Here is a 24404-nt window from a genome sequence, read left to right as displayed (position 1 = left end):
TTACTACTTTAGTAAAAGTAGCAATTCCACTCTGTAGAAATACTCGACTACAAGTTCTGCAGTAAAAATATTACTAAAGCAAATGTACAAAAATATTTTCAGCAAAATGCACTTAAAATTTCCAAATCAAAGTACTCAATACAGAAATGCTTCCATCATAAATTATAATATTGGATTATTGTTGATCCATTAATGTATAAGTAGCATTTGACTGTTGTAGTTTGAAGTCATTTATATCAGAGGTGCAATTTAAGATTATTTTCATTATCAATTAAACTGCCCGTTATTTTATCGATTAATTGTCTTAAAATGGTGAAAACATTTATAGAAGACAAGTTTCAGTCAAGATCAGATTTCAATCAGATTTGAGAAGCTGGAACCAAATAATTTTTCAGCATTTTTGCTTTAAAAATTATACTTAACAATTAATAAATTATTCAAATTGTTGCAGATAAATTTCCATATTCAAGTAATGTACAAGTACCTCAAAGTAGTGAGTAGTCTTGAGTAGTTCTACCACTGACAACTACTCAATACTAATACAATTAAATCCACTTTAACGCATTACAGATGCTTTATTCTTAATATATTTTTACACTGTACACTGTTGCTCACTTAGTAAACACTACATTACACAGCTATGTCAATAAATGTACAACAGTATTGGAAAACAAAAATATATATCTCCCAAGATGCTCATGTGTGGGTCGTACACAGACGAGTACAACACAGTCGTTCCAGACGTTGTTGGCACAGAAAAGAAGTCCTTCACATATCAAATCTCTTGTTCTGCACAGTTCAGTTCAATGTAGGAGGAGGGCCCAGTAATACCTCAAGAGACCCCGATGTAGAGTTTGTATGGGGGGTGGGGGACATTTTCTCTTGAGGATATTGCATAGCAAGGAACCATGACAACAAAATCAGGTGGGGGGGCCGCGGGGGGGGGAGCAGTCCTTTTTGCTCTTCACATGGCCGCAACAGACAAGCAGGAGTTCATCCTTTATCACGAGGAGTCTACAAAGACACTGTTTTTGTTCAGAGAGGAGGGCAGATATAGTGTAAGGGCTTGGATGGTGGTTGAGGAAAGGGCTGGTTGGAGGTATTTACATGAAGGCTGTCGTTGTGAACCGCTTTGCACAGAGAGCTGGCTCGAGCATCTCTCGGAGAACTTGTGTCTGGAGCAAAAACCAATAACTTGGGGTATTTTCTTTTATCCGACTGTCAGTCACTGGATACAGGCTTAAGCCACACAGTCTCAGTATCACGCAAGAAGGAACCTTTTCTCCACTGAAGGTATTCCATGTAAAAGATTTGCATACGAGTACATTTCCCAGGTAAAGGCTCTAATGTAACAGCCTTTTTTATTCCTATGTAGGTAAATCACCTTCCACACTTCACCTCCCTACTGTCATACACATACTTATAAAGCATACTTCTACATCATTTGCTTTAAGCTCTGCATTATGACATTGGAAATCTGAGTTGACGACAGAGCAAGCAACCTGACTGATTTAACAAAATAATACTGTTTTTCTCTGAAAATATATTAACAGTTTTGATCCCCGCTTTCCCTTAAATATAGCCATTGTCAGCAGTTCACGGTAACAATGAAAATATTTAGCTTTCAATAAAACATTATAGCACATGTAGGTCATCGTCAATAATGTGAAAATCATGGTTCATAATAGAAAACATATTTGAAACATTTAATGGCAACATCATTGAGGATAAAAATAACAACATGTCTTGAAAGGCTCATTGCACTTAATATATGGCAAATGTAACAGTAGCTGTAATATAAGCCAGAAGATATCCTTTGTTCAAGTCTGTTCCTGCATATAAAAGGTTCAGTTAATCTTTTAAGTGGTCCCCAGTGCTCTTCCTGGTCAGGTACAACCGGTGGGAGGTTGGTTTGGTTTAGATACCAACACCTTTGACGAGCGAAGCCTCCAGGGTGATGTTGAACTCTTGCAGAGTCTGTAGTACTCTGATCAGAGAGTTTACCAATGAGCGGTCCTTGATCAGTGCAGTGTCCTCGTACATCTGAGCAGTGATTGGACAGTCTGCGAGCAGAGCGATCCAGTGATGTAGCAAATGGTCCCTGAAGCAGACAGACACACACACACGAGTCAACACAACATCACACTAAAGAACGCAGCACCACTGATAGTAATTACCTCATGCTGCATTTTTCCAATAAGAATAATTTAAAACCATGGTGGCAGGAAAGTTTGTTTCATGGACAAACTACATTACACTGTAATAAAAAATCCCTTCACCTAGAAAGGCATCATAAAAATGTGTATTATGAAGTAAGGGTGCAACTAATCATTTTATTTATAGATTTAACTTGCATAATATAATATAATAATAATAATAATTGCACTGATCAATGGTTTAGTCTATAAAATGTCAGAAACGAATGAAAAATGCACTTCACAGTGTCCAAGGTAACATCTTCAAATAGCTTATTTTGTCTACCCAACATTAAAAACTCAAACTCATTCAAACTCATTCAATTTACAGTGATATAAAACTGTCAAAAGCAGCAAATAATCACAATTGAGAAGCTGGAATGAGCAAATATTTGGTATGTTTTGCCTGATAAATTACTTAAATAATTCATCAATAATCAAAGCTGTTGCAGATTAATTTTCTGTCCATCAGCTAATCTATGAACTGACTAATTGTACCTGTACTACTGTTGTGTAAAGAGGAACAGTAACAGTCTGTAACAGATAAATGACCGGATCACTACGGAAGAAATGCAAAGGCACATAGAGTCTTCGTCGGGGAAGCAGAGCTAAAGGAAACAATTAAAATATCTGATACTTCAAGAATCCTCAGAGGAGAGATCATGTTCACTTGACCCCTGCAGGTCATGATGCAGTATCAGATACAGAACAGCACTTTAGCCAAGGACATTTCAGCGAGAAGGACAGCTTTGTATCCCAGACCCTCAGAACCCTAAATCTTCCTTATCATCCCCAACAAATGTTTAGGTTGTTCACTGCATATAAATCTATCTGTTTTATCAGGTTAGTAGGAGTGTTTCTACCTTGCACCCAGACAGACGAGCATCTGGAACTTCCCATCTTTGCCAATGTTCCTGGACGTGTTGTTGATGGCCCGCATGAAGCGGCAGAAGTGGCGCACTCTGCTTTGCCAGTTTTCGTCCGGAGCCACCTCTCGCTGCTCCGCACTTTCAAAGTACACTTGTGCCTTTTCTGTAAAAGCATCATTTAATAAAGAGACACATTATTTACTTTATAATTCAGTACCTACTTGTATAAATGTGAATATAATTTAATTGTTGATGGTCTTTACCCAAGAAGTCCCAGATGAAGACATTCTTAAAGAGTCGGGGTGATTTGAAACCATGCTGGAAAACTTGCTCCAGAGCCCAGACGAGTCCGTACTCCCCACAGAGGAGAAGAGTCAGACTGCCTCTCTGTGAAGAGGACAAACAGGATTCCTTTCATGTTGACATTTTCTTCCAAAAGTGAATTTAAATGGAACAATTTTTCATAAACATTTTAACCAAGTAACCCATTAACATACCAACCTAACTTGTCAATATGATGCAGGGAAAGAGGACTAAGGTGCAAAGACACAACCCAACACAACAACTTACATACTCGTGTCAGTCATATTAACAGGTGGAGAAACAGTGAAGGGGATTTCCCTGTAAAAATCCTTTGTTCTTTGACTACACAATGAATGACTATTAAAACCTGCAATCAACGGTTCAGTTACAATGTGCTTCTCCTTTGAATTGCAACTATCACTTCATGTGAAATAATTATTAATTTGATATTAGTGTCCACATAAAAAGGAAAAACAGGCTTCATTCTAGGCCAGAAAAAATGATCAAGATTGATGTACATTTCCAAAAAACAACAGCAACACATTTTAAAAATCTGAATTACACCACACGGTCTGTTACTGAGCTACTGAGGGGCTCAGCGACCACCAGAGCAGAAAGCTGCTTCTCTTCATTTGTGATGAATAATAGAACTGCATGTTGGAGCCTGTCTAGACTGCCGTCTCTCACCTCCTTCTCCGGTTTGTGGAAGTGCTTCACAATCCCGTTGATGGCCTCTCCCACTCCCTCCTGGATCTGACCTGTGTTTAACTCTGGATGAGAAGAAAAGAAAAAAAGATGCTGTAAGACAATACGAGCAGTCACATGGAAGAAAAATCCCCCATCCACGTTTTATCCATTTGTCATTGTGTTTTATCATTTGTGTATATCAATTTTTACTAGTGAAGGTATTAAGAACAAGACTTTAAGCATCACAAAAAGGGGGGGCACTGTTGTCTCCTGCTCTTTAGATAACAGTTGAATCTTTAATTGAAGTGTAAAAAGGAGAATCAAGAGGAAACAAATGCTTCCTGTCAGCTAGAAAACCCACACCAGGATTATTTAGAATAAGCTCCAGGTAATTTATGGTTATGCAGCTAAGTTACTTACTTGGCTTGCTGTTTGGCGAGATGGTAACAAACCTCCTCATCATCCCGGGGGACTGCTGCATCGGGGGTGTGCGGCACATTCGTTCATCATTCTCTGTGGTGGGGGTCATCAGCTCTCCTACCAGGATCCTCTCCAGACTGCCGTCGTCCACGCCTTTCCCCAGCCACCGGCCGCACGGAAACCTGCCCACAAACACATTGTGTTCATTTTCTTTAAAGAAATATCTGTTTAAAGCAATATTAGGCACATTTTCCTCAAAAGGTACAGTATTGCTTACTTGTACGTGTGCCCCGTGATCTCATTGCGGACCATAACACACTCTACAAGCCACTTTGCGTAGAGCCCCGTGTTATCGTGACCCATCTGCACCGTGGTCAGCTTGCCCAGGTTCTGGCACTGAAAGAGAGGGAAGCATGTTAATATCATACTGGTAGTAAACAATCAAGTCAAAAAAAGATCATAATGCACTTTCAATGTAAGTGATGGGGGACAAAATCCACAGCCAATAATGTGTTTAAAAGTTTATATGAAGCTAATATGAAGCTTCAGCCTCCCAAATTACTCAAATCTAGTCAATATCTTTCAAAGTTACAGTCTTACAGCCAAATTCACTCTTTTTGTTAAAAACCTTTCACTGCAGCTGAACAGGAAAACACCGTCCATCGAGACACAAAGAGGGAATTTTCAAGCTTCATATTATCTTCAGATAAACTTTGCAGAAAGCTTTTTTTTTAAAAACGAGGACTTTCCCATCATTTCCACTGTAAGCACATTTGAAGGGGATATTCCAATGGTCAGCATGAACAGGAGGAATGATTACAGTGAGCAAAACCTGTTTCAATATTCATTTTGGCACCTGACTGTTGTTTTAAGACAGACTTGAGGAATTGTGAACCTATCCTTTAAACGCCAGCTGGGCAAGAGACATGAAACAAACCCCTACTTTACCAAACTTATTTGGAAGCCAAAACAAAGGCAAACAGTAAAATTACAATACAAACTGTGCGTTGTAAACATCCATCACAGTTTACAGATAAACTTACAGGATCAACTTAGACCTATCGTACTTACACACAGTTATCCTGTGCAATGAGTGATTATTACTGACATTTTGGGTCCGCTTGCTTTTCAGTTTTAACTCATAATAAAGTGGTTTAGATAATCTGCCTAAATTGTTGGCTTGTTTACAAAATGTCTGATATCCTAACCACTCATGTTTCTTGTCCTATTGGATTTCATTGTGGCAACACTGCCACATTCCCGGACCATAATCACTTTAATCACAAAAAAATAAAAAAAAAATAAGACCCAAGTTGTAACACAAACCTCAAAAGTGATCTCTAGAGTATTCCTCGGGACCTGCAGAACCCCGGTCTCAGCCAGCTCACCAGAAACACACACCCAAGGGTTGGCTGTAAACATGGAGCCTCCCAGTTTCTTACTGGGAACAACCACCACATGGTAGGGGATCACTGGGAGACAGAGAGGAGAGAAATGTCATGTCAGTCACAAACAATCAACACCGATCTGGTAGTTTAATTGGCGGTGTTATCAGGCTTGTATGGCATCAAAGTAGCACTCACTGATGGTGGTAAAGACATTGGTGAAACAGAAGTAGTCCACAGCATTGAAGGACAGGAGATGGTAGAGAAACTGCTCTTTCTCGTCATCACAGCGCAGGAAGGCGTATCGCTTGTAAAGTTTTCTAAAAATGAAAATACACAAAGATGCTTTCCGTTATTAAATTGGGATGACTAGCAGATAAAACATTCCTCAACAGTGTCTCAACAATTGATGGGTAACAAAGTACGTATTGCTTTGTATTTAGTAGAAGACATAACAACAGCAGACAAAAAAAATCCCACTGACCCAGTTCATCACCCAGATATCAATTATGGAGCAAGCTGTGAATTATTGATGCGGCAGTGGACTACAGTACGATGCTTTGCAATTTCAAAAGAGTTAATGTATTATAAATGAGTAGATCACACGTCATCTTAATTTCATATGAGACAGACATTCCTCCACAAGCGCAGAAAGAAGGTCAACGAAATATGAGGTGGGAAAATTAAACAATGAGATATGTTTTAAAATGTAAGATTCACGGTTGTAATTGTCCCGTTTCTGTTTCTTTTTGCTCACTTTGTAAGCTCGTGATCAGACAGCAGCTGCTTCAGGTGTCTGGAAAGCAGCTTCTTCTCCATGGAGAGGCGAACCCAAGCTCTGGCCTTACCCACGTCGGTCTTGATCTCACTTATGTTCTGAATGTGTCTGGAAATAAAATGACAAGGTCAGGAGTCTGAAGAGGAGAAGAACTTACACATAAACAGAAAACGATGATCATATTTTAAATCATTATTATTGTGTGAAAATAACAAGACAAGGCAGAGATGGGGATGGATTGAATATAAAATCATGGAAGGTACACTCAAACTATTTACAGCATTGATAACTTCTTAGTGGTCATACACAGTACCAGCAAACTTATACACACAGATCTTATACTGCGAGGAAAATGCTTAGAATAGACATTATTTACAAACAATAAAGATTACAAAATTGCAGAATGCATCTTAGAGAACCAGATAATGCTAAAAGCTACTGAGGCTTATATTCATGTAGTTGTTTCATTTCATGATTATCAGCTAAACCAACCAATCAACAAAAGAAAAATCAGAAAAAATAGTGTCCATGCACTTTCATTTACTAGATAAGTGGAACCACCATGGTGATATGAATACATCCAGATATTGTAATACAGGAGTCTATTGTCTAAACTGATAAATGATACCAAGCAAACATTTAGGGCTGCTCTTAATGCTTATTTTCTTTATTGATTCATTTGTCGATAACAAAGCGATGTCTTAAAATTGTTTTGTTCGCACGTCTCCAAAACCCGAATACATTTAGTTTGATATGATATAACACCCATTTATACACATTTCAAAAGCTGCAACCAGTGAATTTTTGATATTTTTTACTTGATAAATGATCAATAGATTATCAAAATTGGTGGCAGTTAATTTTCTGTCAATCGACTAATTGATTTATGGTAACACTTTACTTTAAGTCTCCTATTTAGCATTTATAATTAAACTTATAATTATATACTTATAATTAGTATACAAACATTTGATAAATGCTTTGTAACACACTACAGTGTGGTTAGAAGCAGGTATAAGGACAATTTTAAGTGTTTATTAATGTACAGTGTCAACAATTCTAACTTCTCCTATGAAGACATTTTATATTCTCACAACTGTTTATATATCAGCCTTCACTTATGAGTGTTGACAAATACATTACTAAATTATAGTGTGTTATAAACCATTTATTAACTAACTTTAAGTGTTACCTAATTTATGGACTGATTGTTTCAGCACTAAAAATGTTATTTAAAAAATCTGACTTAGTTATTACTTCTATTGTATTTCTGCAGCATAAACTGAATGATCTACTTCGTTGTTGTGGCCAGAAAGATGTCTCAGTCTGCCTCCGTCATGGCATTTTTACTGCAGCGGGCCCCCTGAGTGTGTGAGCTAGTTCCTGTGTCATCGCTCCGAGCCACTATCATGCTCTGATGTCCAGACACATTCCCTTCCACTCCACCTGTGCCATAAGCTCGTCTGCTCTCTGAGAGCTCTTCATGTCTCCTCCTCCACCTTCCATCCCCCCCTCCATGTCTCCACCCTCTACTCACACTAGGTAACCCAGTTTCCTCTGCTCGTTATCTCCATGGCAACAGAGGAAAACATCCACTGTATGCACCAATATTACTGTGACCTCTGACCCAGAAAAGACAGCAGATATCACCAATATAAGATATTGTTATCATCTCAAAAAAGCTTTAAGAAATGTGATAAAATCAAACATATACTCATCGTTTTAGGTATAAACATCTACTGTCTTTTAAGATAATGCTATTAATTATTAAAACTCATTAAGGGTGGGTGATGGTAGCTTGTGTGTCAGAGTATGTTTATGATCATGCCGTCAGACGTTTACATGGGTGGGGAGGAGGTTCTACCTATCAGCGCAGTGCAGTGTAGACGTGTGTGTTTGTGGCCCAAGTTGACCCCTCCTCTGTTCTCAGCCAGGCTGGCGGGGGTCTGGTAATTAGGCTGGAAGTAACGTGCTGTTACACACGCCACACAAATCCTGACTCCTCAACTCTGGCTGTGCACAGCAGACGTGATGACAGCAATGGCTGCCATCATATACACGAACAAACACGCAAATCAAAAACACACAGCTGTTACAGCATGTGGGTGTGTCGCAGGAGCTCCCACCTCCATTCAAAGGCTTTGTGTTCTTTGAATATAAATATACAAAACTAAAAAGTATTGAGCTAATTGAGGCATCCTAAGGTCTGGGATGCTGTCCGATTTGCTGGGGACCTCTGGTTCATTTCATCCATTCTCTCTTTCCCCTAATTTCCCATAAAATACTTAAAAAACTGAGATAATAGTAATAAGTAAGGGAGTGATTTTATTGGATGTTCAATGCAATAGTCTGACAAAAATGTCAACCAAAAGCTGACATTTTGGAAGTTTCAGTTGATGCTTTTGCTTTGTTGAAGAACTAATTTTATAATAATAAGAAAAAACAATATCTGGATTAATGTTGTGATATAGTATTTTAACCTTCTGCACTGTTATGTGAAATTTTTATGTGTTTCTGAAATATTAGTGGGCTTGAAAATGTGTTGCGACATATAATCTTGTAGTATTTAAAATGTTTCTTTTACTGGGATGCTGCATTGCATCTATTCATGACTTATTCCTAACAGCTCTTTGGTGCAGAAGAATGAACTAGTCTGTCTGTGGAACAAGGCAGTTACTGTTTTTTTGAAGATTTATTTCCTGTCAGAGTTTAACTCAATAGTGGCAAATGTGGAAAACAGAAAAGAGTGCCGCTACAACTAATTAACTGTGTGGCATCAGGCATGTTATTTATTTACAAAAGTGAAGCCAATAAAGAGACCATTGCATACATTTATCTGAGACAGGAGTGTCAGATAAATGTATTCTGACCAAATGACTGAATGAGTGACCAAAAACAAACACACATTACGTCACAAACCCCAAATTGGACATTTAGTCTGAAGGGGAAACTCTTGGAAAGTACTATTTGTGTTTGATTGTTGTTGTTTCTGTTCTGTATGTGGGGAAAAGGCAGTTTTATACATGATTTCCATTGAGGACGTCTATCTTGTGAACGCTTGAACTCTGAGTAGGTGTTGTTTGACAGTCCACCACAAGGGGGCAGTATTAATCCAGTTTACTTTTCTCTGACAGTACAGTAACACATTTCTAAAACAGTTTAGCTGCACTGGATGGAATAAAGGGACTTTATCCTTCATTCCTTCATGACATCAACATTAGCTCATGTCTAAATGACAACCATCCTTCCTCACCTCATGTCCTGGATCAGGGAGACTTTAAGAGGGGGCATGGCTGATCCACCACCATCAGATTTGCGTCGCTCGGTATCATGGATGAAACCTGGGGTAGAAAGAAGGATATTAGGCACTTTCTAGGTCAAAAGTCACTATTTTGTTCATCAATTTATTAATTAGATGAGCTGATTTTAACATTAACTGTACCTGGAGGTCCCAAACCACCTGGAGTCGCATTCTTCTTCTCTTTGCTCTCCTGGTAGTGCAGCAGGTGAGACCACAAGGCAGATTTACCCTGAAAGAAAAAAACATACCCTATGGTCATTAAATACTGTGAGAGTTTATCAACCAGCTGTTGGGACTCAATTAGGTGCAGAGTGGCTTCCTGACCTGTTTAACCTGCAGCCCGTGGCTCCAGATCCTCTCCAGCAGGTCACAGAGACTCGCAATCAGAGTGTTCTCCTCCACACCAGTGATGCTGACCTCTCCGTGACCCAACTCCACTGCCTCTCGACCCATCTTCTCTACTAGCATACGCTTAGTCTGCCGGGAAGTAAACAGATAAGCATAAACACACAATCTGTTGTTACTTGAAGTTCTAATACAATACCGCAATCAAACTAATAATTTTGAATTTTTATTTCATGTTTTGTTTGCTAATTTCAGAACAAGCCATGTCCTGATATTCAACTCTTTGTAGTGGAAAAAATGATTTATAGAGAAACTCATCTAGCTAAACACAAGGCCTTGGTTTGGTTTTGCAATGTTCCACTGTTTTATTGTCATTTCTGTGAACCAATTAACTGCACACAAACTGACTATAATTTAAGCCTCAACTATAGTTTGTCAAATTGATGTTTTTGTTTTTAATTATATCTTTCTTAGCTGAGATAGCAGCAGCACTCCCATTAAGTAACTTTGTATAAAACCAGCTTAAAGACCAAAATATCTATAATATCTATATGAATACAAAATGCAGTGAGCATTTCTCAACTACAATAATGCTGCACCGAGTTGGCCACTGCAAACAGATCAAACTGAATAACTAAAGCTCATTCATGCACAAACCTTGTTCCTACATTCCTTCAGCAATCCTTCAACAAATTTCCAGTTAGTCTGTGCGATGACAGAAGGTGACAGGTTTGACAGTTTGGGCTGTCTGATGGTGGTGCCCAGGTTCCTGGCTTCCTGGATATATTTCTGATAAAAGACACAAGAGAGAATTCAGTCACGTAATAGCTAACCACAAAAGGAAACCGAGAACCTCTATGTCAGAGAAATCAATTCAGAATACCGGTGGGTTGACGTCACTAGTGGAGGTTACTTCAAAATTTCTTACAAATGTTTGTCTAACCACAGAACCGACCTCACTCAATAACAGAAAGGGAATACCACAGAGAGTTCAACCACAGTTTGTTCGACTAATGATGAAGGTAATGAAGGTTGTCTGATGATGGGTTACTTTATCTTTTATTTTTCTGCTCTAAAAGGGATTCAAAGGTCTTGCCAGTGTTCACTATATAGAGTCAAATATACAAAATATGTTTGCTACACAGTTTCTTATCTCTTGCACTGAGAAATTGTGTTGTCAATACTATTCCTGTTGGAAATATCTAGACTTCAGCCTTCAGATATTGAACTTATAACCGATATGAGAGGTGAAACTCACAAAAATTGTGTTTATCAAAAAAAAGAACTTTATTGATAGATCTGCTACATTTTATAAAAGTAAAACCAATGTCTAGAGCTCCAGGTGGCTCTAACGCGGCTGAACATTTTCTTTACTTTGTTGTCTTTACTTTCCTGTGTAGTACTGCCATTGAAAATCAGTGGCTAGTCAGTGAGTGAGCATGTTAACATAATTATTGAAAAGATTTATATGCAATAGATGTACAAAATAATTTCAATTGTTGTTTAAGTACTGTTCCCAAGCTCAATTATTTTAACTTTAAATTAACTTTCTAGTGTAACAGATGCACTAACTGAAACCAGAAAACTGGCTGGCTAAATAGCAAATAGCAACCAAACTGTGATGAACAGTAATTATGTTTATCAAATTAGGCCTAAAATTGTTCAGGTTTTTAACAAAGTAAGTTAATAATTCTGGAGAAAATGTATAAATTTAATTGTATTTTCAATCAACTTTGTTTGCATCATTTCATGTTTATGAGTTCCAACTGTCATAACCTAAAACATGACACAGCCTTGACATAACATGGATTATCAGGTAAAGCTCAGCTGGTAGTGGAGGAAGCAGAGGGGGGTAAAGAGCTAAAGGTAGAGACCACATGAGTGGACAGGTCATGTGATCCCAGTATGAAAGCTAAAGCCTCACAAACTACCAACACATACCACATCCACAGTCACCGACTTTAGACAGGGCTTGAAGGACTGCGAGAGCCAGTAGTAGTCAAGAAACAGCAGGAGCTGCAGCTCCGGAAACAAACACTCTACATGCTGAGAGTGTGTGAGAGCGCGTGAGTGCGAGGCAGGCAGACAAAGAGAGAGAAAGAAAGAAAGTGACCAAAAGTGTGAGGGGGGGAGGGGTGAACAAGATGATAAAAGCAAAGTCAAAATAAAACAAAGAGAGAAAACGGTCATGCAAAAATGAAAAGACACAACAAAGCTGAGCCAGTCGATATGTATGAATATGAGCTGAGAACGCGGGGGACTCTCACCTCTCTCTGGTCGTTGTCTAAATAAAGGTGCTCAGCGTGCTGCTTCTGTCGATCCCTCCTCCTCCACTGGGCAGGAGCACTCCTCTTGGTCCATCTGTAACACAAGACAACACTTAATAAACTGTGTCGTGAAACATCGTAACACAGCAGTCAGACTCAAGTCGAGTACGGACAAAGGTTAAAAGGTCATGTGAAATATTCACTTGTTGCTGGTTGGCCCAGTGGAGAGCACGTCAGACTGCAAGCGGGGGAAGAAGCCTTGCTCGTAGCGTCCTTGACCGATCTTCATGTCCAGCAGGTGGGGGTGCAGGGCAGTGTGGTCAATCTTTACCACTCTCATCTCAATGGCCTTTTCTATAAGAAGATGTGGGATGGACGCAAGAGTTGGGGATGATGTTACAGGATGCATCCATCAGTTTCATTGTCTTAATTTGTCCAAATCATAGTGATTTCATTGTCAAGACTTGACAACTATACATATATCATTGGTGAAGGATGAATTTTAAAAATGATATTAAGGAGGCAATAAAATGCATTCTGATTTTCCCAGATAAATAACTTATTCTCATGTCAAATAAATATGCATGAATATATATGCTGTGTTGGGAAAACAGGATACTTATAATGAAGAACCTCTAATTTTTCATTTAGTAAATGTCTGACAATTGAATAAAGAGACAAAGTTCAAACTGAACAAAACATTTCATCCCAAACTCCCACAGAAGCAAAAGAAGTGACAGATTAAAGACCCAGAAAGTTCTTTTTTCTCTAAAGGAACCAGTTCAGAATCATCCATGAATGCAGCTTTAGACAGTGATTCTCTGATAACTGCTTAACAACCCACCCACACATATTAACAAAAGCACCCGCGAGTTTAGAGAAACACAATAGACTTTTAAAAGATCACATCAAGTCGTCCATGTAAGGACACAAAGCAGAGAAAACGGGACAATGACTGACTGAAAGAAAACGTTTCTCACACTGTCTGAAGCTGTGATTCACTGGTACAAAGATTTGATTTCCTGAAAATAATTATCACACATTTCCCTGCATGCTGCCAGTTATCAGATCACCACTAAAAAGATCAGTGATAGTGCATTTAGATTAAAAAGATTATGTTCACCAAGCTTTGAAAAACTGACATGTATGCAACGCACAAAGGATCTCACAGAGGTATCTTGAATTGATAGTAATACATTAAAAACACATTCATAGTATTTCTAATCTAGCAGGTTTTCTATATTTAACAGTATTATTGTGTGTTCTGGATTAAAGTGGACAATTATTATGCAGACAAGTCCGTCTATCCTCTGTGAGCGTACCACACGTAATGCATTGCACACACATTCAGAGAGCTGCCACCCAAAGATGTTTAAGATATAGAGAGCAAATATTACGAGTCTTGTCGTTCTCGAGACAAATGTCATGAGGTCCAGGAGCGACAAAATCGGCTTTTTCATATCGCTTTTTAAGCAGGTTGTCTGCAAATAAGACAGCAATTACCAGTCAGAGCTAATTAGACACTTCAAACACTATGTAGTATGTCAAAAGTTCATTTTCTAAAGCTAATTTATCCCCACAGTCATTTAGATGATTGAAGGTCTTTTTATTAAATCCACAAAATTGCAATGTTTTGGCTTTAGACAGGGTCATAATTAAACATGACAGAGGTCAAATTTTTACCCGTCTCGAGTCAAGATGTTAATTTTCAAAATAAAAAACCTGTGGCTTATCAGTGGAAAGCAACAACCAACGTCCAGAGAGCTGAGGCAAACTGATACATTCAAGTACAATGTTTGGTGCTTTAAAAGCTATTTTTAAGGTTTTTTATTCTTTTTCTGAAATTCACAAAGCCTTCAAGGATTTTAAGGGCCAATGTCTTTCCTTACCCGCCTCTTCGATGTTTGTGCATTTCTGGTACATAGATGTGCGTAGAGTGGGCGTGCGGACGTTCAGCATGCGGATCTTATCCACGCGGGCATCAAACACCCTCAGCGTGTGCTCCTTCTCCTCGTCATCGTGACAGAGGATCTTACTATCGATGAAGGACGCAAACATCTGTGTCTCCAGGAAACGAGACAGGAAAGGCAGGTAGGGTTCCGGTTGATCAGATAGGAAGGAGGCCTGCACGCACACACATACAAACACATTTAAAAGGGTGGAATTCAATGTCATATTTAACAGAAAACAATATTCTTCACTATACAATCTCTATCTATAACACTTCACCTTATCAAAGTTCTGCATCTGGTCTCGGTTGGTGAACCAGGACTCCTTGTCATGGCTCGGCTGGATGACAAACACCTCGTAGTCCGCGAACATCTGGGTGAATCTGTTGGCAAAGACCTCACGCAGCTGGATGTTAACCTGGTGCATCTTCAGCTCCTCCTCGTCACACTGAACCCGCGCATCCTTATTGCTGCTGGCATCCTCTCTCACCTCCAGCTGATGCGCACGGACATGAGGAAAAGATAGAAATGAGGGAAACTGCTTTGAGAAAGAGGTTTAGATAAAGAAAAGGAGCAGATCAGTGTATATATTCATGTTATCTTTTCTGACTGTTATCATAGGCTGCTAATGAAGCAGCAAGGTTATGGGAAAGGAAGTCAAGGACATGTGTTTTGATTTATGGCTGAAAGCAAACTGAAACACAGCTTCTATTTTTAGCATGTCAGTGGGTCAGCTGTACAGATGCCAACATTTGGGGGGTTAAAATAACACAGAACAGGCCTACCACTGTATGTATGTATGAATAAGAAAACAAAGTCTCAATCCAATGACATGATCACATGACTGGAGAGCCTCATATCCAGTACAGTAATAAGTATCTGTGAGGCCTGACCTCGTTGTTGGACAGCTATACACTAATGAGCTAATCCGTTCAAGGAAAGCTAATGCTGGCCACCGTTGCATAAAGCAGATTATAGGCTGCATGTAGACTTTCTCTAGTTGGCAGCTAATTCATCCATTTATCAACCTTCAGAGTATTTCGTCACTACTTACGACTTACTACTGTCTGTAAAGCACAAGAGCCGAAAAGGAAATTAGACTGTACAGATGCCAACTTCATCTGTTGACGTCTGTAAAGAGATTTCCGCCATCCGAGCTACAAGATGTCAACCAGCAGCATTTTAAAGGTCACAGGAGGTGATGTTTTGAACGTGTAGAGGTCTCCTGGAAAACATCTTCATCACCCACCTGCTCCATCAACCTGACGCTCACAACACTGAGGCTCCACAGATGTGAAACACGAACAGTATATTCAAAGCTGACATTCATATATCAATGATTACAATGATTGATAAATACCACTGAACACATTTGACATCACTTTTCTCTTTTTCTGCCTGTAGTGGGAAGTGTAGGAGGGGCTTTCTCGTGTTTATTGTGGGTTTCTGTGTCGTCTTTGCTCACTATATCATCTACATGTTATCAAACACAGGATTTCAAGACGACGATGTCTTACAAATTCAAATTATTCAAATATATTTGCTGCTGGCACAAATACGTTTTTATACATACAACTGTAGGTCTGCATGTTATGACTAACATGGAAATCCTGATCCTAAACATCTTAAATTTGTTAAAAGTTTGATTAGACATATTTACAATTAATAGTCGGAAAAATTTCTTTCAGAAAATGTATCACTGTCTACATCAACGGCCAATATTTTATGATCATCAACTGGAGAAGACAACCCCCAATCATATCATACTTTGATTTATGAGATTTTATCACTTCCCACCTTCTCCAGACTGACACCTGTCCTCTTGACCAGAGCCTGCAGTCTGGCAATAGTTTCATTCTCCCTCAGCAGGTAGGAGTTGAGGGGTGAAGCCAGGTTGCCGTTACGCTTGTCAGAGACCATATCCACAGATCGGAAGCCCCGGTACTTGGCATGGCTGTCACTAGAGTGAATATTTCCCTCTGGAGACACGCCGAAGGACATGAGCACCTCTGAGATCTCCTGGATGAACTCTAGCTTGTTGGGAAACTGCGGCAACTCCTCTGGCAGTTCGATGAAGTGATTATCGATGTCCACAAAACACAAGTTAGCCTGGAGAAAAACAGGGCAAAAAATATAAAAAATATTGAAGTTAATGAGGTGAGTTGGGAGAATAACACATTGTGAAATTCATATTTTTTATGGCCTTGTACATTTGACAGTTCATCAGCACATGTTGCACTTATTTATAGAAGTGTGTAAAAAGTGAGAGGCAAAACTGATGACTGAAAAACGAAGCTGGCACACAGTGCTGAGAGCAATAGCAGATGTTGAAACACCCAGGGGTATTGGCTGGACTGTCAACCATCAGCGGCTGAGCCCAGATTCTTCTCCATCAAAAACATTTTAAAAAGGTACTTCTAAATAGACTGTTTCCATGCATTTTTTTCTTGCATGTGAGTGCTACAAATTGCTTAAAAATGTGAAAACTGGAGAAATAAGGAAGGGTCTGGATTTGATTTACCCTATAATCTGCACATGAATATTCCAGTCACTCAAATGTCTTAAACCAAAATGTCATACCTGCCACCATTATTACTATGCCTATATGATAAAAAAATCCTCAAAACCCATAATACACTGTCAATTTCACAAAAGAGAGTTGAAAACTACTCAAAGTGACTGAGTAAACTTTCATATTTTGATTGCGAAATCATTGCTGATGTATCTACTTGATATGAACCACAATTTCTACCTCAATGCTACAAGTAGTAAAACATGAGAAAATGTTGCAATATAAGAAAGTTAACAGACATAAGGGTAAGATGAAATGAAATGATGACTGAAATTATTTGCAATTAGAAAGAAAGAAATAGAACTGTGCTGGCAAGGAAGTGAAAAGTACAGTCTTGAAATCTATGAATGTTTAATATTACTTAGTAATATCAAGCAGATGACACACAAATTTACATAACCACATCACCAGGGGACTATGGTCCAGTACAAGCACTGAGTCAGTGCACTGAACAAATTGATGATTGGATGTGTCAGATAAAACTGAAGTAATTGTTTCTGGAGCCAAAGAAGAACGATTAAAAGTCAGCGCCCGGCTTCCATCGATAATATTAAAAACCACAAACCAAGCCAGAAATTTTGGCGTAGTCATGGACTCACAACTGAATTTTAACAGCCACATTAAGACAATTAAAAAGTCAGCCTACTATCACCTGAAGAATATATCAAGAATCAAAGGACTTATGTCTCAGCAGGATTTGGAAAAACTTGTCCATGTATTTATCTTCAGTAGACTCAACTACTGTGACGGTGTCATTACAGGCCTCCCGAAGAAAATCTATCAGCCAGCTGCAGCTGAGTCAGAACGCTGCTGCTCGAGTCCTCACTAAGACCAAGAAAGTGGATCATATCAGCCCAGCTCTCAGATCTTTACACTGGCTTCCTGTCTGTCAAAGAATTGATTATAAAGTACTGCTGTTGGTTTACAAAGCACTGAATGGTTCAGGGCCAAAATACATTTCTGATCTGCTGCTACGTTACGAACCATCCAGACCTCTCAGGGGGTCTGGAACAGGTCTGCTTTCTGTTCTCAGAGTCAAAACTAAACATGTACAGGCAGCGTTCAGTTTTCATGCTCCACATATCTGGAACAAAATCCCAGAGAACCACAGGTCTGCTACAACTCTCAGTTCTTTCAAATCACAGCTGAAGACTTTTCCGTTTGCAGCTGCCTTTTATTAATCTTACACTGCTCTGTAACTTTTACTCTCCTGTTCCATCTGTCTTATTCTATTTTAGCTTATTTTTATTTACAATTTAACACTTTTTAAATTGTATTTAAATGTTTTTTTACATTGCCTTGTGTGGCTTTTACATTCTGTCTTGATGCCTTTTATGTTTTATGTAAAGCACTTTGAATTGCCTTGTTGAAATGTGTGTACAAATAAACTTGCCTTGTCTAGTTTGCCAGTAAAACCAACACATTTTTTATAATTATCATCACTACAGAATGTTTTCTACAATCAAGTCAAAGACCTTTTAAATGCCTATTATCCAACTTACCGGCAACAATTTCTTTTCCATCAAGTTTTGGTTCAACTAAGCCTTTACGTTCCCTTTGTGTTGAAAATCAGTTCTCACAAAAAGCTCCTGAGCATCATCGGTCTACATTTACACAATAGACTATAACATCAATAACACAAGATATTAAACTGCTTTCAATTAAGATCAAAAACGAACAGATAACACTTCAGAATGACAAAGGTGCTCTCCATGACACTAAAACTATTTTCAGAGTCACCCTAGCATAGGTTGGTTTTCTCTCAATGTAAACATAGACTAGTTCAAAGGTCATAACTTTACCCACCAAGCCATATAATATCACATGATATTAATCAGATATATGCAAATAAATGATCAGAAGCAAAATAAATAGTTTTGAACAATGGTGTTTGTGACAATCCCAAAAGCAGTTTGGCTTCCGTCTTGTCAATCTTTGAGTGTAACTATGCGTGAGGGCATGAGTTACAGAGGGAGAAGGGAAAGAGGGTGTTGTGACATTATGAAACTGTTTACTGTCCGCACTTCTCTTCTTGGCACTTTGAGGGTGGAAGTGCTAGGCGGAAGTGTCTTGTCGGCCCACATCAGCCAACATCTCCCTCTCAGCTGACATTATCGCCAAATGACTTAGCCTGTCCTGACCCATTGTATTCCTCAGCAATGTGTGCAGTCGGTGCAGGGCACTGAAAGACCTTTCACAACTGCGCCTGATGACCAGGATGGTCAAAGAAGCTTGAAAGAGGGCATTAAGGGAGGGGAACATGTCACCATCCAAAAGGGAAAAGACACTTTGATGCTGGGTACTACTTTTATTTTTCTTTCAAGGAAATATTTTGTGGCATTAATCTCTGCAGGCTGTGGATGGTGGATGCTGTAATGTTCATGCCTCTTCATTCAGGAACTGCTCTGAGGCAGGATGACATGCCTGTATGCCCATCAAGATTTTTCCCCCCAACTCCAGAAAACCTTTTCTCAAACCCCTTCAAACAGCAGTGAGTTCTGACCTTGTGCCACAAGATGTCTCGAGTACATAGTCCTCCATGCCTTTCGCTTCTTCCTCTGTGTCCCAGTAGCATGAATATCAAGATCTTCAGGGCCTTGGTCTTCTCAGACACTTCATGTGCTTTCTCATCGTTCCAGTAAATGTGAGTGTACTTTGAACTACCATTTTGTCTTCTATTGCCTGCACAAAATCACCAGTTTCTTTCTGTAGGTATTCGTGCAGGCCCTGAGTTACTGAGAGCAGTGTCTGAAGCATGACAAGCATGTAGATGGTAATGAATCTCCAAAGCTTTCTTTCCAGTCGCTTAGCTAGAGGTGCTGAAATGCTCCCTTCGGTCTGGATCAAAGCAGGGAGGTTTTGTAGAGTGGCATCCACAGACTCAATCTGGCACCCCCGGCGAGTCTTGGACAGCTGGATAAGTTCTTTGTTCCCCACCCCTAGTTTCTTCATAAAAGCTTGTAATTTATGATGATGGACATGTGGCATGCCTCTGGGATGGCTTTGCAAGTGGAGCAAATGACAAGATTAAGTTCACGGGCATAGCAATGAATATACAGTGCCTCTGGATGCTTTTGTCTGAATCGAGCTTTTACACCTCCCACTGCTCCACTCATAACAGAAGCACCATCGTAGGATTGAACAACGCCTGTAAGAAGAATGTCTTACTCCATGTTTCTCTAGTTCCTTCTCTGTGGTGTCAGTGATGGAGCAACCATCAAATGCCTCAAGCTGGGAAATTCCAAGGAATCTCTCTTTCAGCAAGCCCTGTGGACTAATGTATCACACACACAATGCAAGCTGCTCCCAACGATGATCCCTTGCTTCATCCACCATTATCAAGTAGATTTTTGCCTCTTTAATCTCAGAGATGATCCTTGACGTCATAACAACAGAGGTGCTTTGAGTCAACTCATTTTGGGATGATTGTGAGAGATGTAGGTCACATATGAAGGCAGTTTGTTTGTTTGCAGGAAAGGATCAAACTTCTCAAGAAGTTGCATGCACTCCATAAAGTTTCCTTTATTGTCACTGTCTGGTGCTTCATTGTGACCTTGAAAAGCAATACCTTGTTCCCAAGAAAGGCTGTCACTGGTGCTATACGTGTGAGATACTCCCTACAATCCACATTCTCACTGACATTTGCAGCTTTCAGCTGCTCTGAGATATCCCCTTGGACCTGTGTGGTTTTAAAGCTCTTCCAACACATTACTGAGGCCTTGTGCATGTTGGATTTTTCATGCTCTCTAAAAGAATCTAATGCTCTCTTCCAGTTTCTGTAACCTGTGGTGGGGAGTGTATCTTTTTGATCCCTTGCCTGTTTTGATTTGCCATATAATCTACATTGGCAGTAATACAGTATTCCAGCCAGTCAAATGTATCAAATCAACTTAGTTGGAATGATCTTTTTTGCAGGCCAAACATGCTATATGGAAAGCAGAGATGTTTTACTCGCCTTGGCCCTGTATCTGCAGTCCCCAAATCAATGAGCTCAGTTGGGATGTTTCCCATTGCCTCTTGGGATATTCGCTGCCCTCTGTTCTGGTCTTCCTCATCTTTACTGTCTATTTTATCTCCCCCTTCTGTCTCCTTTCCTTCTGTATCACCTGTTCTCTCTTCCTCATCTATCCTGTCTGGCTCATCTGTGATAATTGTATCAGTACAGCCAAAAACTAATGGTCAATTCTCCAGCTCTATGACAAATAAATGAACATCAACATACATAAATGTGTCTCCATTAAAATGAGTGTCACATCAGATATTATCATTATTACTATATGACAGAAAATCCACAACACATAATACAATTGCTGTTATGTTCTGTGTTTTGTCTTCCAAAAACGGTAATTTTAGTTAGGCTAGTTTGGTATCGCTAGCCAAGGAGAGGCACAACTAAGCTATCATTGCTAACGGTTTAGCTGGGCAGTGCAATCCAATGTACGTTAGCTGTATCTAACTTAAGCTCTGCTCATTTCATGTTCACGTAACTTGGAACTCATACAGACTTTTACACACCTTGTTTTCCTGGCTCAGCATGAGAGGATGTTTGTGCCACTGCCTCGGTTTCAACCCTTTTACCAGTAAAAACCTTCGTATATCCATTTTTCCTCACACTGACTGACTGTGTGAACTGGCAGTTGGCATGGAAACCCCAAGAATTACATGTCAGCCAGTAAGACACCAGTATTTCACATATTTTCCTGGAAAACCTTTCCCAATGATCTTGCCTCCATTCTCTTTGCTGAAGATACAAAAGTACAACACTGCCGTCTTCTTTAGTGACAAACTGCTGAAAGTGGAGAATTAGTCAGGGCTAAAGAAAAAATCTTTGGGGATATAGCCCCAAATGCCCAAGCCAAGCGATGCCCGTGGAAACAGCCCTGTACAATGAGAGCACTGTGCATGTTCTACATTAAAAGACAGAGAGTCAAAATATCTGGAGTCACTGGATGCTTGAAAGCAGCTTAAAAAACCAAGACAAACAAGGAATGCGAAGAGTAAAACTGTCCTCCAAGAGCTTCTCCCCCCGGCCCTGACTGTTTTGTAAACCATTTGCCATTTCTCTTGCCATTGTAATGGATCCAGAGAGTAGGACAAAAAGTGTCACACACTCAGGCTCCATTTCTGTTTTATTTAGATGATGTTTCGGCCCTCAGGCCTTCTTCAAGATAAACAATAGAGGCAGAGGCACTAGTAGAGGCACTAGTATTTTATGTAGGCCACACCCTAGTAATACATCTGATGGTGATTACACAATCATGTTCCAAAAACAGTCAAGAGGCCTTCAGCAAATAATCGTGTCTGCAGTACAACAAAGGGTCTATCTATGCAGAATGGCAATAATAAAATTGCTTGCTCTGAGTGTAAATAAAAACACTGGCATGTTATAACAAACCATGGTTGTGTGTCTGAAGAAAAAAAAGCTAAATATAAGGAGGGACTGATTCACTAAAATCCTGAACATCTTTTTTCCATCTTTGTGAACAGATAAAAAAGAAGTAAAAAGCTAGTAAACTACATTAACACTAAAAAGCAAGAATAACTGTACAAAGGTAAAGGGATGGACCCCTTTCACACAATGAATTTAGCAGCAGTTTACAACCTTTTAAGTTGTTCATTATTCTTTGCAAGATGTAAAATACTGAAATAAAAGAAAAGCAGACAAGCTTAACTTAGTATAGAAAGAATATACTGTGTGTATCAGTGTGTGTACCTCCTGTGGCAGCTCGAGCTTGGTGCGGTCATCCTGTCCATTGGAGTGGAGGCCCATGAGATACGGCACAGGTGCGTCCAGGAAGTGGAGGAGGGAGGCGGGCAGAATGGGAACGTACACGTGTTGCCATTGGAAGGGGAACATTAAGGCTGTGATGCTCTCTGCCACCGTCATCAGCCTCTGGTAATCTGTTTCACACACATAAAGAAAACAGGGACTGTAACCATATAACTAATATAATGTACCAGAGGTGCATACAATGCAGATTTCAGGGTTAATTTCCTGGCTTGATTATTATTTTAAAGGCTCTGTGAATCGTAATCACAGCTAATGTAATGATTCTCAGCAATCACTTTGTTTTCTGAGTGGTGGTTTCCACAGCACGACCACAAAATTCACTGCAGTCAAGTACCTGCTCAATGACAGCAGTAGGGGATTTTCAGTGTTTTCAGCCAAATTTTAACAGTAAATAGTGGAAATTTTCTCCTATAATATACGGGAAGAAAGCTGCAGATGTAGTCACTCATGATGTTTCCCTAGATTGATCGGCTAGCTTGACTTTGCCTGATAAATGTTTTGTTTATTCCTCTAAAACGGAAGAGTTGCGCAACCTGATCGTCTTTATTTTTATCTAACACAGATCTCTTCTTCTGATTACTCTCTGATGTATTAACTTTCTTATACAGCATGATAGTCAATCCTGCTAAACAGTAGCATTAGCTTTGTTAGCAAGCACATCTGTTCAACAAGGTGGTCAACAGGAACACATAAAGGTCGGGACATTCAGCAGGGAATTTCTGATGTCTCACTTTGAAATGTCCAAAACAATATACAGCTGTTAGATGTGGCCAAATCAGAGATGTACAATATGTATGAAAGTTTTAAGAAAGCACCAGTTTAACCAGAACTGAGTGGACTAATGTAACAAAAGAAAGCAACTTTATTCTCTGTTCTGTAAATGTGGAAGAGGAGTTGGATCAATAATCTTTTACATGAATTAGCTGTGATGAGACGTGAGCTGTGTCCAAATACAGGGAGTGGACCACATCTGTAGACCAAATATCTCATAACAAGCACACAAAGCAACATTTCAAAGATTCTTCCACACGCAGCCAGAAATGTTTCAACAATATGCCTGAATTTGGACAACACAACTAGTACGTCATTTGCAGCCCTCAGTGCTCCATTATCCACTGAACACTGGAGAATTTTTGGCAGGATGTTTTTTTTTTTTTAGTAAAGAAGCATTTTCACATTGTGGTATCACTGTTGTACTTAAGTTTCTGAATACTTCTTCCAGCACTGAACTTGTACTGTAATCTCTTGTATTTGTGCTTTGTGGGCTATTCCCAGAACAAAGTCCTGGTCCTTAACTTGGAAGGACCTTTATGAGCTCGGGAAAAATCTCACAGTCTCTGAACTATGACGCAGCTAAAGTCAGCTGGCCGTCTGGCTACCGCAAAATTCCTTTGTCATGACTTCACAAAGCAACACTCCTTCATGTTCATGGTATCACACTTGAGTGAACTGGTATACATGCAAATATGTGTGCAGTCCTCCTCATCTGCATTCCTGCTCTATCCTGTTGACACCTACTGTACATTCAGCAGCAGCTCTGCC

At 39.5% G+C, this 24404-nt stretch overlaps 1 protein-coding gene across 4 annotated transcripts in view; it reads right to left on the bottom strand.

Annotated features, from left to right (window-relative positions):
* Positions 1-555: 555 nt before the first annotated feature.
* The window catches only part of dennd5a (DENN/MADD domain containing 5A), a 41473-nt gene continuing 17624 nt past the window's right edge, over positions 556-24404 (bottom strand). For 2 of the 4 annotated variants that reach the window (XM_042406927.1, XM_042406937.1), the window contains 20 exons: positions 22785-22972; positions 16297-16608; positions 14780-14995; positions 14440-14674; positions 13948-14031; positions 12754-12904; positions 12551-12644; positions 10941-11072; positions 10263-10415; positions 10080-10167; positions 9891-9978; positions 6617-6745; positions 6058-6179; positions 5801-5946; positions 4752-4870; positions 4475-4656; positions 4055-4137; positions 3328-3451; positions 3059-3227; positions 556-2101 (listed from right to left, as the gene is read on the bottom strand). In XM_042406927.1, coding sequence (XP_042262861.1) covers positions 1918-2101; positions 3059-3227; positions 3328-3451; positions 4055-4137; positions 4475-4656; positions 4752-4870; positions 5801-5946; positions 6058-6179; positions 6617-6745; positions 9891-9978; positions 10080-10167; positions 10263-10415; positions 10941-11072; positions 12551-12644; positions 12754-12904; positions 13948-14031; positions 14440-14674; positions 14780-14995; positions 16297-16608; positions 22785-22972 — 2999 coding nt within the window. In that variant the 3' untranslated portion in view covers positions 556-1917. The remainder of the gene's footprint in view (positions 2102-3058; positions 3228-3327; positions 3452-4054; positions 4138-4474; positions 4657-4751; positions 4871-5800; positions 5947-6057; positions 6180-6616; positions 6746-9890; positions 9979-10079; positions 10168-10262; positions 10416-10940; positions 11073-12550; positions 12645-12753; positions 12905-13947; positions 14032-14439; positions 14675-14779; positions 14996-16296; positions 16609-22784; positions 22973-24404) is intronic. The other 2 variants (XM_042406943.1, XM_042406953.1) reach the window with 1 other exon arrangement.

The sequence above is a fragment of the Thunnus maccoyii genome, chromosome 1 (assembly GCF_910596095.1).
Source record: "Thunnus maccoyii chromosome 1, fThuMac1.1, whole genome shotgun sequence".
In the NCBI taxonomy this organism is placed as follows: domain Eukaryota; kingdom Metazoa; phylum Chordata; class Actinopteri; order Scombriformes; family Scombridae; genus Thunnus; species Thunnus maccoyii.
Note: the sequence above shows the minus strand (reverse complement) of the source record. Positions and strands in the feature narration are given on the sequence as shown.